The 17,791-nt window shown below is 36.1% G+C and overlaps 1 protein-coding gene across 23 annotated transcripts in view; it reads right to left on the minus strand.

Annotated features, from left to right (window-relative positions):
• Nucleotides 1–17,791, minus strand: part of LOC132105894 (CUGBP Elav-like family member 2) — a 141,637-nt gene that overhangs the window by 30,981 nt on the left and 92,865 nt on the right. For all 23 annotated transcript variants that reach the window (XM_059511388.1, XM_059511387.1, XM_059511382.1 and 20 more), the window contains 3 exons: nucleotides 9,607–9,689; nucleotides 3,893–3,941; nucleotides 1,185–1,319 (listed from right to left, as the gene is read on the minus strand). In XM_059511388.1, the coding sequence (XP_059367371.1) occupies nucleotides 1,185–1,319; nucleotides 3,893–3,941; nucleotides 9,607–9,689 (267 nt within the window). The remainder of the gene's footprint in view (nucleotides 1–1,184; nucleotides 1,320–3,892; nucleotides 3,942–9,606; nucleotides 9,690–17,791) is intronic.

Here is a 17,791-nt window from a genome sequence, read left to right on the forward strand (position 1 = left end):
TCAAAATTAGTTTCTTGTACCAAAAACATTCATAAAATAGTTCTTATAAGCATTTCCCACACTCTTTATAACTTAAAAGGTTGATTTTGCTACTGCATCTTTAAGAAATCTATATTTAAATAAATGAAAAACTGCTGTAGTTCCACCCCGATCTTACAGAATAATGTATTTTACAAGCTGTCGATTTCGACTGTCGAGTTCATATGATGTGAAACGTAAAAAAGAAATGTAAGTTGTTGTTTTTTTACGCCAAAACTTAAAATAGTTACGAATTGCCATGAGATTGTGTTGATAGTTCACATTGTTGTTCTCAAGGAAAATTCTGTCATTAATTACTCAAAAATTCTGTCATTAATTACTCACCCTTACTCACTTAAGACATTTGTTTATCTTTGGAACACAAATGAAGATATTTTAGATGAAATCCGAGACCCTTTATACACAGCTGACATGTTCAAGGCCCAGAAAGGAAGTAAGGAATTTGTTAAAATAGTTGTGGTATTCTTGTAAACACATGTCGAAGACTGACACAGAAGAGAAGAAATTGTTGAATAAAGTCACTATTTTTGTTTTCTTTGCACACAAAAGGTCTTTTCATAGCTTCATAAAATTATGATTGAACTACTGATGTCACATGGACTATTTTAACGATGTCCTCACTACCTTTCTGGGCCTTAAACATTGTAGTTGCATTGCTATCTATGGAGGTTCAGCTCTCGGATTTCATCAAAAATATCTTCATTTTTAGATGAACGAAGGTCTTAGGGGTTTGGAACAACTTGAGGTAATTATGAGTATTTATTTAATTTTAATTTTTGGGTGAACTATCCCTTTAATAATTAATAGTTGTGAGCGGCCATATGTTAGTGAGCTTACGGTTGTGATGTCACAGTTGTGATGTCCAGTCTGTTCACATAAAAAGTGAAATTCTATTTGACACGAAACAATTACCACCAATCAGAACATATTTATTGTTTACTATTGAGCTACATGGAAAGCTTGAATGTGGGCGTGGCTTTGAATGTGGGCGTGGCTTCCCATCTTGATGCTTCATTACCTCACCGTGTAAGTTTCAGATTTGCGTTGAAAATTTATTTCAAAAGAGCAAGAAAAATCCTGTTTTTCTTCATGTTCCCTTTAAAAATGTAAAAAGAAAAATACAGTATGTCCAGTGAGTGTCTCACCTCGGCTGAGTCCATCTGGTCCCCTCAAGATGCGACACTCCTCGATCTGTCCGAAAGGAGAGAACATGACCCGGATGTCGTTCTCGTTGCATTTCTTCGACACCATGCCGATGAACAGCTTTCTGTCTTCCACCGCTGAGAGAAAAAAAGGGTAGAGAAAAGAAATGTACCCAACGTGTGGTAAAAAAAGACGTTACGGCTGCATGTGATCAATGTCTCATTAGCACATCAAGCACAGACACACACAACCGCAAATTTTCGCTTGGTTCTCTTTGATCTTTTCTTTCATTGACCCGAGCACACTCTTCTGCCCGTAATCTGTGTGTGCTGCCTTCTAGTCCTCCTGGGAAGATACTATTTATGAGCTCGGATACCGCAATTATGATGTGCATTTCTGCTGGAAATAAAGCATATGTGTTGAGTAATTTCATTTTTATTTCTCCCCTTTTCAGTTCACCATAAAGACAGGAAGCTCTTTAGGTCTAATGCACCACAATTAAGAGGAAAAGGTGCATTAGGTGTGTAATTGAAGCTTTATTTATGCATTTCATCATTCTTGTGCTGCCACAGAGAATGATGGGAAATGTAGTTTTGTTGCTCACCTCATTAACCGGCTAAATGAGTAGTGTTTTCTGGCTGTAATGCACTTTTTTTATTATTATTATTCTTTTTTTATCATCACTAGATAAAATGTGTAAAAAGTACATTGGTCGACAATGAATACTCCACAAATATCAGTGAAATTGGAATTTCTTTATTTAATCTTTTGGCGAATTTGATTTTGCTCTCAGCTTCCTATAAAACATACAACTTTCAGCTCAATTTAACATTACGATGTAATATTGCGAATATGTATGGGAACACTTCCAACTTAAATTAAATTAATTAATAAAAAGAGAAAAAGAAGCCCTTTAGATGTTTCTAATCTGAAATGTTCGGCATAATAGGAAGAGGACTGAACAAGAAGGAAATATTAAAAATACATCTGAAATCAGATATTGTGTGTTTGTTTGTGCATGCTTGAGTGTGTGTGAGAAAGAGAGCAAGAGAGAGGCAACTGTAATCCAATTTTTTTAATGAAGAATGTGTCAGCTCTTACTGCTGGGCGGCCGATAAGCAAGCCGCTGCACTCTGGGAAATCGATAGCTCACTTGTTTATTTTGCTGTTTGAATTGTTTGTGCATTTAACAGCGACAGGATGAGCCAGCGATAAGTGCTGTTTCAAAGGCTTCGCCTTTACGCACACACACTGTCATATCAGAAGATTAACCACACACAGAGGAGCAGGGTTCTCAGTTTGATGGGTTACAGTGTTCACTAATGAGCTTTGCTTACAGTGAACATCTGATATAATATCATCTATGTGAGATGTGTTATGGAGGGTCACATCTATAACATCCCTGTCACTCAGAGAGACAGACAGACGCGGATCCTTTTACACCGACAAATTGTTAAACCCAATCTGAAAAAATACATTAAATGCTATTCGCACACCATTTTATTTTCATAATAAGTCATTTTAGAGGCAGAATGAGTTATTACATTTTGATGAAATATAACAACAAATGTTTTTTCTTTGAAATAACATTCAGCAAATCAAATACAATAAGACCAATAACTAGCATTTAGAAAGTTATTATCCATTGACTTGAAAAAAAATCAATGGATACGATTTTTAGCAAATAATTCTGTTTCAAAGTAAATCAGGTATGGATCATCCAGACTGATTTGTGAACCAGTTCTGACAGGTTGGTTCAAGAATCAACATTAATATGTCTTGCAAGCAAGTTTCACTCTACACTAAAGCAATTTCTAGCTGATGAAATATGTTAGCTGTTATGACTCCCTATGACATAATATTTCACTAATATCGAAGGAAATACATGTGGATGAGTATTATTTTACAACAGATTTAAATAAATATCTACAAAATATTTATCTAAATACAAGATATTTCAATTTTATTACACAAAATTACTATAATTGATACAACCATTTTACAATGTGGGAGTCAATATGATTGATTGATTTATTTTATTGATAAGGAATCAATACTTTCATTTAGTGAGGATGCATTCAGTTGGCTAAAAGTGGCAAATTATTTCACATAAATAGATAAAAGCAGTATTTTTAAACTTTTAAATAAATTGTATCATGATTTCCACAACGGAAACAACTAAAATCAAGTCTTATTAGAATAATGTCCAAAGTAATGTGACTCTGGCTGCTGATAATTAGGATTTTAATCCAACAAATACATTTCATTTCAAAATATATTAAAACAGAAACCCTTTTTTTTTTAATTATAATAATAATAATATTTCACACAAAAACTGACCCACTTTTTTCAATGGGAGTGCAAACTTTGTACTACATAAAGCATATCTCCTTTTTTTTTTTTCTGAAGGTAGATTATGTAGTAACATAGGTGTTATAGTTACATCATCATTCAGCTCTCAAGTCTCTGGCCAAACACCAGCTCCCTTGCAGTGGACTTCCTAACCACATCTATAAAATCTTTTTGTGAGCAATATGGCTATTATGTGAGTGTGTGTATATGTGTTTGGGTCACTGCCAGGGCACACAATTAAACTATTCTTGGCCCGTGGCTCTCCTGGGTTTCAATAATTCATCCATCTCCCAGTCCCTCACACAAACACAGAGACTGATCCTCAGAACAAACGTACAGAGAAAAATAAGACACTCACCGTTTGATTTCTCACTGTCTGCGGGCTTCATCTGTATGGGATGGTGCATCTGAAACACAGGACACACACGGGTTACATTTGCACAAACATGGCACATTTACTACAACACACTCATTAACGCTCACGCCAGCACATAATCAACCTCGTCTCACTGCCGCACTGATGTTCTACATTATCGCTGTAATCTTGTTAATGTGTCGTCATTTTTTCCGCTGACTCTATTCTTCATCTCGATAGATGCTAGCGGAATGAAGACGTACGCGTGATGAAGGTGATTTGTCAGCACTTTGCCGATGAAATGTTTATTGCGTTCCATCTTTCTTTCGCACGCACTTGTTCTTGTTTATCTCTAGTCAACGATTTTCTGAATAATTTGCCGTACGCATTCTGCCGTTTCGTCTGCACAGCTTTTCAATTGTCAGTCAATGTGCAAACCTGTCAGATGTCTTTCATTTCCCCAGCTGTTTGACGATATACAATATCAATCACCACTTTTATGTCTTTGGTCTCATTGCAGGGTTATTTATTTTCTCCAATCCTTTTCTCAAAAGATTTCCTTTTCTTAAATATGTATCACATGCACATTGCACACACATTATACAATTAATAAATTATAATTAGCATTAATATATTAAGTACACCCTTGTAAGAAACAGATTTATGGAAATTATATTTTGACCCAGAACTAATTCATGCACACATATCCAACTTATAAATTCATAATGTTGACAAATATTTAATAACATAATTAGGTATTTGTTCTGAAATAACAATATATTTCTACTACTAGGACTACTACTACAACAAATAATAATAATAGATTTTGACCAATCTCATATATATATATATATATATATATATATATATATATATATATATATATATATATATATATATATATATATATATATAATATTGGTTTTTATTTTTTTTATATTGTAATACAAATATTTAAGTAATATTAAGTAAATCCAGCTTTGCCATTCATCATTATTGGTATTAAGATTTAAAATCAGAGATAAGATTCAATTACCTTCATCTCAAATACTCAAAAGTTGCGACATGATGTGGAAACTAATATACTAGCAGTTTTTATGAAATTGAATAGTTAAATTAAATGCATCAAAACCACTGTGAAATTCACATTAAAAACTCGAAACATGAGTCTTGAAACCCCTGCATTCTGTTCGATTCTGTTGTCCTCACGCTCTTTGAAAGCAAGAACACGCTCTGTGTAAACATCTGCTAAGCCTGCACTTCCACGTTTGGTTGTTCGTTTATTTTCTCTTTTTCTTTCTCAAAATCTCTCCTCTTGTAACACCTTCAGCTTCATGGTCAAATCTTGAATCCAGCTTTAATATACTGCCAGAGACCAGATATGTCCAACACACACAGCTCTGTGTGCAATATTCAAGCTGTATTCTCTGTATAATGTGTGCTTCCATGTGACCGTCACGGAGCTTGTGGATGTGTTTGTTCTCATTCTCTCCCATTAAAGGCCATGACACTAATTACAGAGCTCATGATCTGTTAGCAGTTTCTCATGAAATGTACATGCTTGCTCTCACAACACACACATACAGACACCTAAAAGAAGTCAACATTTGTGGCTGGAGACAGAATGACAGCTCCATAACTCTTGGGTTGGATCGAATTATAAAAGCAGTCAGAAATAACTGAAGATATCCGTTTACTTCATTTCAACTCTGACCTTTGGCCTTCATCTCACACACACATACACATACACATACACACACACACACACACACACACACGTTCACGGTCTTTGATGGTTTCCCCTGCTGCCAGCATCCTCAGGCATCTGATTCTGTAAGACACACACTCTCTTTCTGAATCTTTAAAGGTTTTAAAAGACCCAAGTTTGTTGTTCGAGGTTATTTGGTCTCTTTGGATACAGACCATACAACATTTGTGTATTTAAAATTAAAAATATATATTCAGATGTTTAAGAAATATTTAGAAAATCAGCTAATTTCTTTTTTGTTTGTGTTGTCCAGTGGTTTGAGGACACACACTCTGTGTGTTTGGGTAAAAGATCACAGAAGTCAGGCAGATGGGCACACAGTTGGGATTTTATAAGCTGCCACACTCTCCTGATCACACACACACAAACACACACACAGTGGCATAAACATTGGCAGTAAGTGATATGTAATTATATATATAAAAACATTAACACGAACATTTTCAAACAGTTAAAACCAATTCAGATGGGAAAATTGATAACGTCTGTCAAAGTCATAAACAGAAAACCCACTGACACATACACACACACAGGTGGAAATTAACCAACTCAAACAGAGCAGCAAGGACATGGATGGATGGATGTACGGACGGACGGACAGACGGATGGACAGACAGACAGATAGATGACAAACAGACAGATGACAGACAGACAGACACACAGACAGACAGACAGATAGATAGATGACCGACAGACAGACAGACAGACAGATAGACAGACAGACAGACAGACAGACAGACAGATAGACAGACAGACAGACAGAAGACAGACAGACAGATGACAGACAGACAGACAGATAGACAGACAGACGACAGACAGACAGACATAAAGATGAAGGACAGACAGATAGACAGACAGACAGACAGACAGACAGACAGACAGACAGAAGACAGACAGACAGATGACAGACAGACAGACAGACAGACAGACAGACAGATAGACAGACAGACGACAGACAGACGACAGACAGACAGACAGACATAAAGATGAAGGACAGACAGATAGATGACAGACAGACAGACAGACAGACAGACAGACAGACAGACAGACAGACAGACAGACAGACAGACAGATAGATAGATAGATAGATAGATAGATAGATAGATAGATAGATAGATAGATAGATAGATAGATAGATAGATAGATAGATAGATGACCGACAGACAGACAGACAGATGATAGGCAGACAGATAGACAGACAGACAGACGACAGACAGACAGACGACAGACAGACAGACAGACAGATAGACAGACAGACAGACAGACAGACCGAGAGACAGACAGACAGACAGACAGATAGATAGATAGATATATAGATAGATAGATATATGTCCGACAGACAGACAGACAGACAGATAGATAGATGTCCGACAGATAGATAGATGTCCGACAGACAGACAGACAGACAGATAGATAGATGTCCGACAGATAGATAGATAGATAGATAGATAGATAGATAGATAGATAGATAGATAGATAGATAGATAGATAGATGACCGACAGACAGACAGACAGATGACAGACAGACGACAGACAGACAGACAGACAGATGATAGGCAGACAAATAGACAGACAGACAGACAGACAGACAGATGAAAGACAGACAGACAGATAGATGACCGAAATACAGACAGACAGACAGATAGATAGATAGATAGATAGATAGACAGACAGACAGACAGACAGACAGACAGACAGACAGACAGACAGATAGACAGACAGACAGACAGACAGACAGACAGACAGACAGACAGACAGACAGACAGACAGACAGATAGATAGATAGATAGATAGATAGATAGATAGATAGATAGATAGATAGATAGACAGACAGACAGACAGACAGACAGACAGACAGACAGATAGACAGACAGACAGACAGACAGACCGAGAGACAGACAGACAGACAGATAGATAGATATATAGATAGATAGATAAATAGATAGATAGATATATGTCCGACAGACAGACAGATAGACAGACAGACAGACAGATGAAGGACAGACAGATGACAGACAGACAGATAGATAGATGTCCGACAGACAGACAGACAGACAGATAGATAGATGTCCGACAGACAGACAGACAGACAGAGAGATAGATAGATGTCCGACACACAGACAGACAGACAGAGAGATAGATAGATGTCCGACAGACAGACAGACAGACAGACAGAGAGATAGATAGATGTCCGACACACAGACAGACAGATAGATAAATGTCCGACAGACAGACAGATAGATAGAAGTCCGACAGAGAGATAGATAAATGTCCGACAGACAAACAGATAGATAGATGTCCGACAGACAGACAGACAGATAGATGTCCGAACTTCTGCAGAGTTCTGCAATTTTATTTTATTTTTTTCCCAAAATAAGCATAAAGTCTTAAGATTTTGTTTGGGCCTTCTCATTTGCGACTGTAATTACTGTAACTTTATGTCTACTGTCTAAAAACTTAATACCCAGCATTTTCACAAAACTGAACTGATCTGTAGTGTATAAGCAGGCTTCAGTGAACTGAATTAATGTAAGAGAGAGAGAGAGATGAATTCGTACACAGCTGGAGGATACTTTAACAGACATGTCCTACATTAGCCTTCAATCGTCCTCACACACACACGCCGCTTCAGAGACGGTCTGATTCTGGCAGCAATTGATATGATAATCGTACGTGACATCTCTAGATCTGCCGTAGGCTAAAGGGTTTGGAATAGGATAAACAACATTTCTAACTAAACAAAAAAGCTGATTTGAAAAAAATGACAATAAAAGCAGACACTAAAAGCAAGAAAACAGTTTATCCATTTAAAAAAAAATAATCTTGCTTTGACTGTATGGACAAACTTACATTTCATTTTATTACAGTTGACAGGGACCTTTAATACTGTTTCATACAGTCACAAAAACACATTAAGTACACAAACATGTTTCAGGTGGTTCAAATACGGTTTGAGTTCAGATATCACTAGAATATCAACCTCCTTTCAGCCAATCAGATTCGAGGACCAAACAGAAATGTTTTAACTGTTGTATTGTAGGATTATAAACCCGTTCATTTTAGTTTTCAGTATTTAGTTTTCACCTATTTGGTTGAATTTATTGGAGTCAGATTATAAAATCTGGCATTTATTGTTTATCAACCACAACATGAATAATAATTAATATCAGTGCATCTCTATGAAATATACTAATGATAATAAAAATTTGATCTGTACATTTTTTTTTTTAAATGAACAATCATACGCTCGCTAAGGCTGCATTTATTTGAAATAAAACTGTGTTCAAAATACAGTAAAACTGTAATTATACTAATTTGAAAATAATGTTTATTTTTTTTTTGTAATATCTTATGATAGCAAACCTGGATTTTCAGCAGCCATCATTCTTGTCTTCAGTTTCACATGACCTTTCAGAAATAATTTTAATATGCTGATCTGGTGTTTTTTTTCCTTAATATTTTTGTGGAAACTGTGATACTTGAACATTTTTGAATGAACAAAGTTTAAAAGCACAGCATTTACCTGCAACTTACATTTTTTAAATGCCGTAACTGTAACGTTTGATCAATTGAATGATGCATTGCTAAATAAAACTATTAATTACTTTCCCAAAAAAATAAAAAATCTTACCAACCACAAATTTCTGAACCCTAGAGTACAGACCAAATCCCTCCCATGACCATTTGTGTTTGGATTTTGAGAAACAAGGGCTCTGATTTCATGAAAACCAACATCACTCGCTCTGTCAGAAAGTGCAAATCATAAACTCATTAAAGTCGCACTTTAACTCGAGACAAAAAGCTACCATAAACCTGTCTCCTCAAAACAACTTCACACAGTTTCCTGAATTACAACCTCTAACAAAGGAAACCAGATTAAAAACTTGAAACTGTCGTCATTTGAATAAGAAATTCTCTGACAGACATGAGCAGATAAACAAACACTCACCCCAGTTAAGGTCTTTATGTTGTGCAGTGCATTCTGGGCCTCCAGGGCAGCTTTCCGTGTGTAGAATGTGACAAAACAGCACCCTGGGAAAACAGACAGAGAGAGAGAGAGAAAGAGAGAGGTAAGCATTTTAAGCATGCAATAAGCCAAGTGGATTTGATCTTTTTCTTTTCGTCCCACTACCTGCTGAGAGAGAAAACAATCTCACTGCTGTCAAACAGATCTCTGCCAAACTATACCACAGAGAAGACAAGGGACGAGGGAGAGAGAGAGCGCAAGAACGAGAATGAGAGGAAAGAGGCTAATACTTGATGCTTAATAAACAGCCATATGGAGTGGGATTTTGGAGATGATATGAATGAGAATTCACTGTGGGAAGGGCTACCCAGCTTGATGCCTCATGTTGTTGAAAGCATGACTGAGGTAAAAACTCTGATGAAAGAGACAACACTGCACATTGTGACATAATGGCAGTCAATCAGAACATATCTGAAAAAAAGACAAACAACAAAACAGACACAAGCCTTTAAACCAATGAGATTTCAGTAAATTAAATACATAATTATTATTCATTTGTTTATTCATTAATTCATTCAATTAAAAAAAAATATATAGTGCAAATAAATAAATAAATGTTTGTATGAATCTTTTTCAAATAATACAATTTAAAAAAAATGTAAACAAAAATAATAAATTGCTCATGAAACCAACACTGATCACGTAATGTATTTCTGTGCAGCTGGGAAGGACAATGTAATGCGCAAGTTTGTTAAACATTTTTTTATTTTTTTTATTTTGCATTACTCTGTTTAGTGTTTTTTACTAAACAGTGTTTAATTGTTAACTTAAAGTAAGACTAAAACTATTAAAATGTAATTCATTGAAATAAGGCTGAAATTAAATCAAATATATAATATATAATATAAATATTAGATGAAATGCTTACACTTCAGAATTGTAGACTTGAAATTTAATTAAAATTAAGTATTACTAATTCCTAACACTCAAATAAAAATAAGGCCCAATCAAAATAAAAATAACTAATTAAAATTATAAAGCACATATCTTACAAAAAAAAAACTACTTTAAAAACTTTATTTTTAATTACAATTAAAATAAAATATACAAATAAAAGCATGTTTAGAGTATTAAAAAACTGTATAATAGCATATAAATATTACTAAAAATAACACTTATTTTCATACGGAAATCTCACTTCAGACTCAAATGAAATATGTAACACTTAATGTTAATTTTATGATACTTTTTAAGGCCAACAAAACCGATCGACCAAAAGGCTTTGTCCTTCATCAGAAGATTGAAAATGATTATATGTACATTATACTGTATATCTACACGCATCACTGTCCTTGACTGGACATTGGAGCACAGAAGTACACACACACAAAGGCAGAGACCACCAGAGAGGACTGACAGAAAGAATCAGCTGGGGACCTTTGTATGTATGTGTGTGTTTGTGTGTGGACAAAGCAAGCTGAGAGTGCTGGCATGTTTTATTTAGAGAGAAAAGAGAAGAGGAATAAGAAAAAAAAATGAGTGAACTGAATCCCCTTTTACTGCCAAGGAGAATTTTGGCAGGATAAACTAAGGACTCACTCATCCCTGGCAACGGTGCAGTCAAGTCCATGTCCAAAACAACCCTGTTCCCAGTGTTACACACAAACACACACCCCAGTCACCAATAAGGGATCATATTCCCATCAGTCAACATTGATATTGGTCCTGGCTGGGAGGCTTAATGGTTCCAGGCCATTAACACAAAGGTTGCAAAGACAATCCCATTTAAGTGTGACCTACGAACTGAAATGTTAATGAGATCCCGGTTCTGATCAATCACCAATGTGTCTTAAAAAAAAAAAAAAAGTACTGACCCCAGGGGTCTCAAAGGACTGTATCCAGAATTAATGTACCATATCTGCTAAACAGACATGTAGTCTAATGCTCAGATTTTTGCACAAAAATACCATGAGCTTTCTCAAAACTGTTAGCTTAAATCTGATTGGCTAGATTTAAAAATTAAGACAGTGGTTGGTTGCTTCCTGTCTCAGTTGCCAAAATGTGCTTCAGTGTGGACCAGACTTTATGGTTATACAGCAATAAACACATTTTTTTTTTCAAAAGCATGGCACTGATTGTATGAAACAATTGTGAAACATTTGAAATAGGGGGAGTGTTCACATGCGTTTTGTATACAGAGATTTGAGTTAATACCACATGAGCCTAAACACTCCACAGCTACTCTGACAGTAATACTACATGAGCTCATAATGCTCCAGTAGTATTAAGTAACACTCCACTACATCAAGACTTGGAAAGCATCGTACACTTGCGTAAGACCATTGAAGGTAAAGATGAGAAAATCTGATAGTTCTGACAGAAGAGCCATGCACAAATCTATTATAAAAAGCTGTTTACACGCACCACTGAACTCAGAGTAGTGAACCAATTTGGTATGTTGCTTTGTTATTATTATTATTATTATTATTATTATAAAGGAAACTGTACTGTTTGTACATATTAAATGCAATATATATAACAGTATTGATATATACTGATATTTGTGTCGTGGTGCTTTAAAATTGTAGGCTTAAATGATTTTATTTGTTGGTCCGTATTGGCCTAAAAAACTTTATTTGACATAAAAAAAAATTGCTAAAGGATTTATTTATTTACTTATTTTTGCTAATTTAAGACTGGTGTCATTAATCATATTATTTTAGCTGATTTTCCCATGTTTAATGCGAATGGGGCACTTCACATTCTACTAAAACACACAGGTGACAACTTGCGACTTCACTGATTTTGCATACCATTCTCCTTTTCCAGTTTCTTCTAGAACATAGAGATCTCCAAAACCTTACAAATGCTGCCTTCAAAACAACGCTAATACACTAATATGAGCCAGTCGGCCAATAAGATCCTGTTCATTCCTGTGTTGTCAGCAAAAGTGAAAGAAACGCAGGCTTTCTCGACTCTGCCAGCAACTCATTCCTTGGCTGTTGACAGCGGATCGTGTTTAATCGTGTTGCAACGCTGGAAACTTTTGACAATCTCAGGCAGGGAGGTCAGAACAGCCATCGTCAAAGTGTTTTCCACATCCGTACGTGGCAGGACTGCTGACGTACACTCTAAAAGCCCATGCCTCACCTGAGACGGATAAGACAGGATAAAACCACGAGGCATACAACCGCCTCAAGAGCTCCGTGACCGTTCGCACTCGTGCTCAGACTCGCTGACAGATGGATGTGCATGCTTACAAACCCAGCGCTCATGTTTGGGTCTTTGCACATCTAACAGTAACAGAAAGATGCTTTTATATTTGATGATATATTAAAAAGTGTACCTGTGCTATATTTCTTTCAAATTAATTCCACTTCTGTTTCATGATTTTGTTGTATTATTAAGAATACAGTTATTACTATAGTTCTTCACGAATAACAAAAATAGATTTTTGTCTCAAGTCACTTTTTCTTGGTTAAATAAACATTCCTTAGACCATCAGAAATAGTCATCATTTACTCCCGACATTTAAGCCGCTGAAGACGCAAGCGGATTATATTTGTTTCTAAAGGGAATGCGCCCCTCCGATCTACCTAAATGTGTTTATGTTCGCGAGAATCATTCGTGATCCAGCTTCACCTTTTTATGAATATTTGCAAATCGCCTTTCCTAGTAATGTGCTAGTGAGCAAGTTCTGTGGCTAAATGTGGCTAGAGTCAACAAACTCAGAGAACTGCTTTTTTACTCCATTGAGGAGAGGGGTGGGGTGAGCAGAGCTCATTAGCATTTAAAGGGGCATGCACCAAAACCGGTTGTTGTGAACAGAGCTGTTTTTGACAAGGTAAAGAGGGTTTTGTTTTACAATACCATTGAGAAATTTTAACCAAAGTACGTTATATTATAGACTTTTCACAAAGACCCTAAAGAATCATATCAAATTGTGGAAAATGGACATCTAATGTCCCCTTAAACAATGTTCTATAATATGTAACAGTTATTTATTTATTAAAGCCAGGTATGAATCTCATCAAGTTAGTGTTTTTAAGCATTTTATATTCATTCCAAAATAATATCTCAAAACATTAACAATTTGTGTTCAGCCATTCTTTTTAATAGTACATTTTTAACGATTTTTGAAATTTTTTTGGATCATCAGTCATCAAAGCTCGGTAAATATTTTTCACAGACACAGACACAACTCCCACAGATCATGTTTTCAGGCCATTTCGAGTTTTATTTTGACATTACAAAGTGCTTATATCTAATTGTGTGGGTTGTTTACTTACTTTTTTAAAAAGTAGACTTCCCATTAATGCCATTATGTTGTTCATTCAGTCTGATTTGCAGAACATGCACAAACACAAGAGGCGGGATTTGTCGCATGAACCAAAGCCGAACATAACCAGCCATATCCAAACATATTGCGATGAAGGCATTGCCTCCTCTCGGGTGACTTCCCTCCATTCATTCTCAATTACCCCCCACCAAACTCAAGGCACACTTTACAGACTCTGTTAAAACTCAATGGGCTCAGGGGAGGTGAGAGACATGCCAACTCCTGCTGAAACTTTACCTGCTGGTGGTGTTGTTGGGCAATGTTTCAATGATTTATACATTGTCTAATGTTATTTTGTTACATTTGCATTGTTTTATATTTGACAATTTTTTTTTTCTTATTCAATGTTTTGAGGAGGCACTGCCTCCCTTGCCTCCTCGGATGAAATGCCCCTGCTCCGAAACAATTTTTGCCTTTTTTTAGTTTAAACTCAACAGTTCCCAGCGATTTATATTTATTTTTTTCTGAAAAGCAGGTAGTCTTTTTTTTTTTAGACTGTCAATTCAATCTGGAAACTGTCGCTTTCCATGATCCAATCAATTCCTGAAGGACAAAACGAACCGCCCTAAGCATTCTCTATCTCGTTTCACTTGGAAATGTGTCGCATTATGGAAGTATAACAGGTTGCAGATCCCGTTTTGTTGTTGACTGTAAATGAAAACGTCTTGAATGCCAATTACTCCCAGATTCAGTTTTTGATCTGTTATACGAGACAGGCCGTCCAAAGCCCTAAAGTTATGGACTTAATCCCATGAACACACATATCTTTTAGAATACATTTCAATACATTAGCAAAACACGTCTGCATTTAGCCTTAGAGGACACACACACACTTGTATCATTCTGCGGCTGTGCTACGTGTCCAGAGACTGAAAAGGATGCACACACAAACACATCCATTCATCTTGTGAGCATGTAGGCGTGCGTATGCGTGTGTGTGTGACGGACTTCAAAGGCAGACAGGAATACATCTTTACTAAAGAACCCCAGCTGCTCAGGGCCATTTAGCCCTGGACCGCTCTCGCATCACTCAATCAACAAGGGACAGTCTGTTTCTATGTGTGTGCGCGGAGCATGCTAAATTGCAGCCCAGCTCTGGTAAACAATTCCTGCTCTTCACCTCTGGGTGCATTTATATTCTATGCCTTCGTTCAGGCCTCGCAGACACATGCATGGGGCAGGCGATCTGTGAGGCCGTCTGTTCAGAAGCACCTCCCCACTGATGCTCAGGCTATGGCGGCCAGGCAGGGACACACACGGGGCATAGGACGCAACATCCCATGCTGAATTGGAACATCGGGCTCGTGATCATTGATTAAACCATTGTAATAAACTGGTTTATTATTTCCACACTGAAAAAAAAGGTTGGATTTGGGTTGACTGAATATCACACTGGCCCCTTAAACCTACAAGTCTTAAACCAGGAAGCACTAATGTCAGTGACCAAGGGGGCAGAATATTGTCCTCACTGCGTGAAGCTAATAAAACAACAACTCAAGATGCAAATCTAGATTGCTTCCATTATAATTCAGTTGTCTGCACTGCTGTGGTGCAGCATGGTGTGATGGACAGTGCAGCACGCAAAAGCAAAGCTACTCCATCCACTTACAAAATACACGTAAAGCACAGATTTTCATTTATTTCAGTAATTCATTTATTTCAGTAATTCAACTCAAATTGTCAAACTTGTGTATTAAATTAATTCAGTGCAAGTCTTTGGTTCTATTAATTGTGATGATTCTGGCTCACATTTAACAGAAAACCACCAATTCACTATCTCAACAAATTAGAATAGTTCATACGACCAATAAAAAAAAAAAAAAAAAAAAAAAAAAAAAAAAAAAAACATTTTTAGTGATTTGTTGGCTTTCTGGAAAGTATGCTAATTTACTGTACATGTACTCAATACTTGTGAGGGGCTCCTTTTGCTTTAATTACTGCCTCAGTTCGGCGTGGCATGGAGGTGATCAGTTTGTGGCACTGCTGAGGTGGTATGGAAGCCCAGGATTCTTGACAGTGTCCTTCAGCTCATCTGCATTGTTTGGTCTCTTGATTCTCATTTTCCTTTTGGGCATGTGCCAAATCCTGCTGGAAAATGAAATCAGCATCTTCAAAAACTGGTCAGCAGAAGGAAGCATGAAGTGCTCTAAAATTTTTTGGTAAACTGGTGCAGTGACTTTGGATTTCAAAAAACACAATGGACCAACACCAGCAGATGACATTGCACCCCAAATCACCAGAGAATGTGGAAACTTAACACTGGACTTCAAGCAACTTGGGCTATAAACTTCTCCACCTTTCCTCCAGACTCTAGGACCTTGGTTTCCAAATGAAATACAAAACTTGCTCTCTTCTGAAAAGAGGACTTTGGACCACTGGGCAACAGTCCAGTTCTTCTCCTCCTTAGCCCAGGTAAGACACCTCTGACGCTGTCTGTGGTTTAGCAAATTCCTTGACACGTCTGTGTGTGGTGGCTCTTGATGCCTTGACAGCCTCAGTCCATTCCTTGTGAAGATAACTCAAATTCTTGAATCGATTTTTCCTTCCATTCAACTTTCTGTTAACATGCTTGGATACAGCACTCTGTGAACAGCCAGCTTTTTTGGCAATGAATGTTTGTGGCTTACCCTCCTTGTGAAGGGTGTCAATGATTGTCTTCTGATTGACATATATATATATATATATATATATATATATATATATATATATATATATATATATATATATATATATATGTACATTTAATATGCTTGAATACATATACTACTTAATTTTACTTTGTTGGAACAGCAGCTACGCTAATTATGTCTCTATTTGTCTCTCTGTTTTGCCACGGGATTTACATCTCGTGGTAACTAGGATATACACAAGCTCCAGTCTGGATCCAGAACACCTGAGAAGAGATGATGCTGACCCCTCAGAGGACCCCAGATGATGCTAACCCTGAATCAACAAACCGAACTAACAAATATTGCTACAAGTGTGATGGCGTCATATAATAATTGCTGTAAATAATGTTCATCGTCTGGTTGACTACGTCTTGTGTAAATTTTTCTGAAAAATCCTGTCATATGCACACAAACTGACAGTCACCACTTATAAGCTACTACTAAATATTGTAGAAACGTTATTTTCTGTAAGTTTCTTTTGTAATGATTTCTATCGTAAAAAACACTATACAAATAAACTTGAATTAAATTGAATTGAATATTTAGTATAATTATTTTTACAAAGATTTGTGAACTGACGAATGAATAAAAAATATATATCTTATATTTTGTTTATACATGTTAAAAAATATTTAATACATTAACTATTTAAAATTATTTTGAATATTTGAAATTTCAGATATTTAATTATAGTCAAACCAAAACTTATTCACACCAAATAAATTGAGTGAGAATAGCTAAATAAAGTGAACTGTGAGATATTATAGCCAAAAAAAAATCTTCATACAGCGGACTACGTAAAATTTGGGATCAAAAAATATTCAGACACTTTGACCTGACCATGTTTTGCTTAAGTGTTTTTTTCTTTAATTGATAATGCAAACATTTTATACCACAGACTGAACAAATGTAAGCATTGTTTGCTTTGTAATTGGTTGACCTAAATAGGTATTATCTAATTGTGTACTTAAATTTAACAGCTGACTAAGTTTTGGTCGATTGTATTATATTACTTTCTATCAAAGCTATCTGGCATTATCAAGATGAATTTGTTCTGACACAGTTTAACTCTGGGTTCTCGTCACATTTTATCATCATTTTCCAAACTAAACTGTGATATAATGTGAGAAATGAATGTGTCTGAATAAATTTAGCTTTG

This window comes from Carassius carassius, chromosome 26, assembly GCF_963082965.1.
Source record: "Carassius carassius chromosome 26, fCarCar2.1, whole genome shotgun sequence".
NCBI lineage: Eukaryota > Metazoa > Chordata > Actinopteri > Cypriniformes > Cyprinidae > Carassius > Carassius carassius.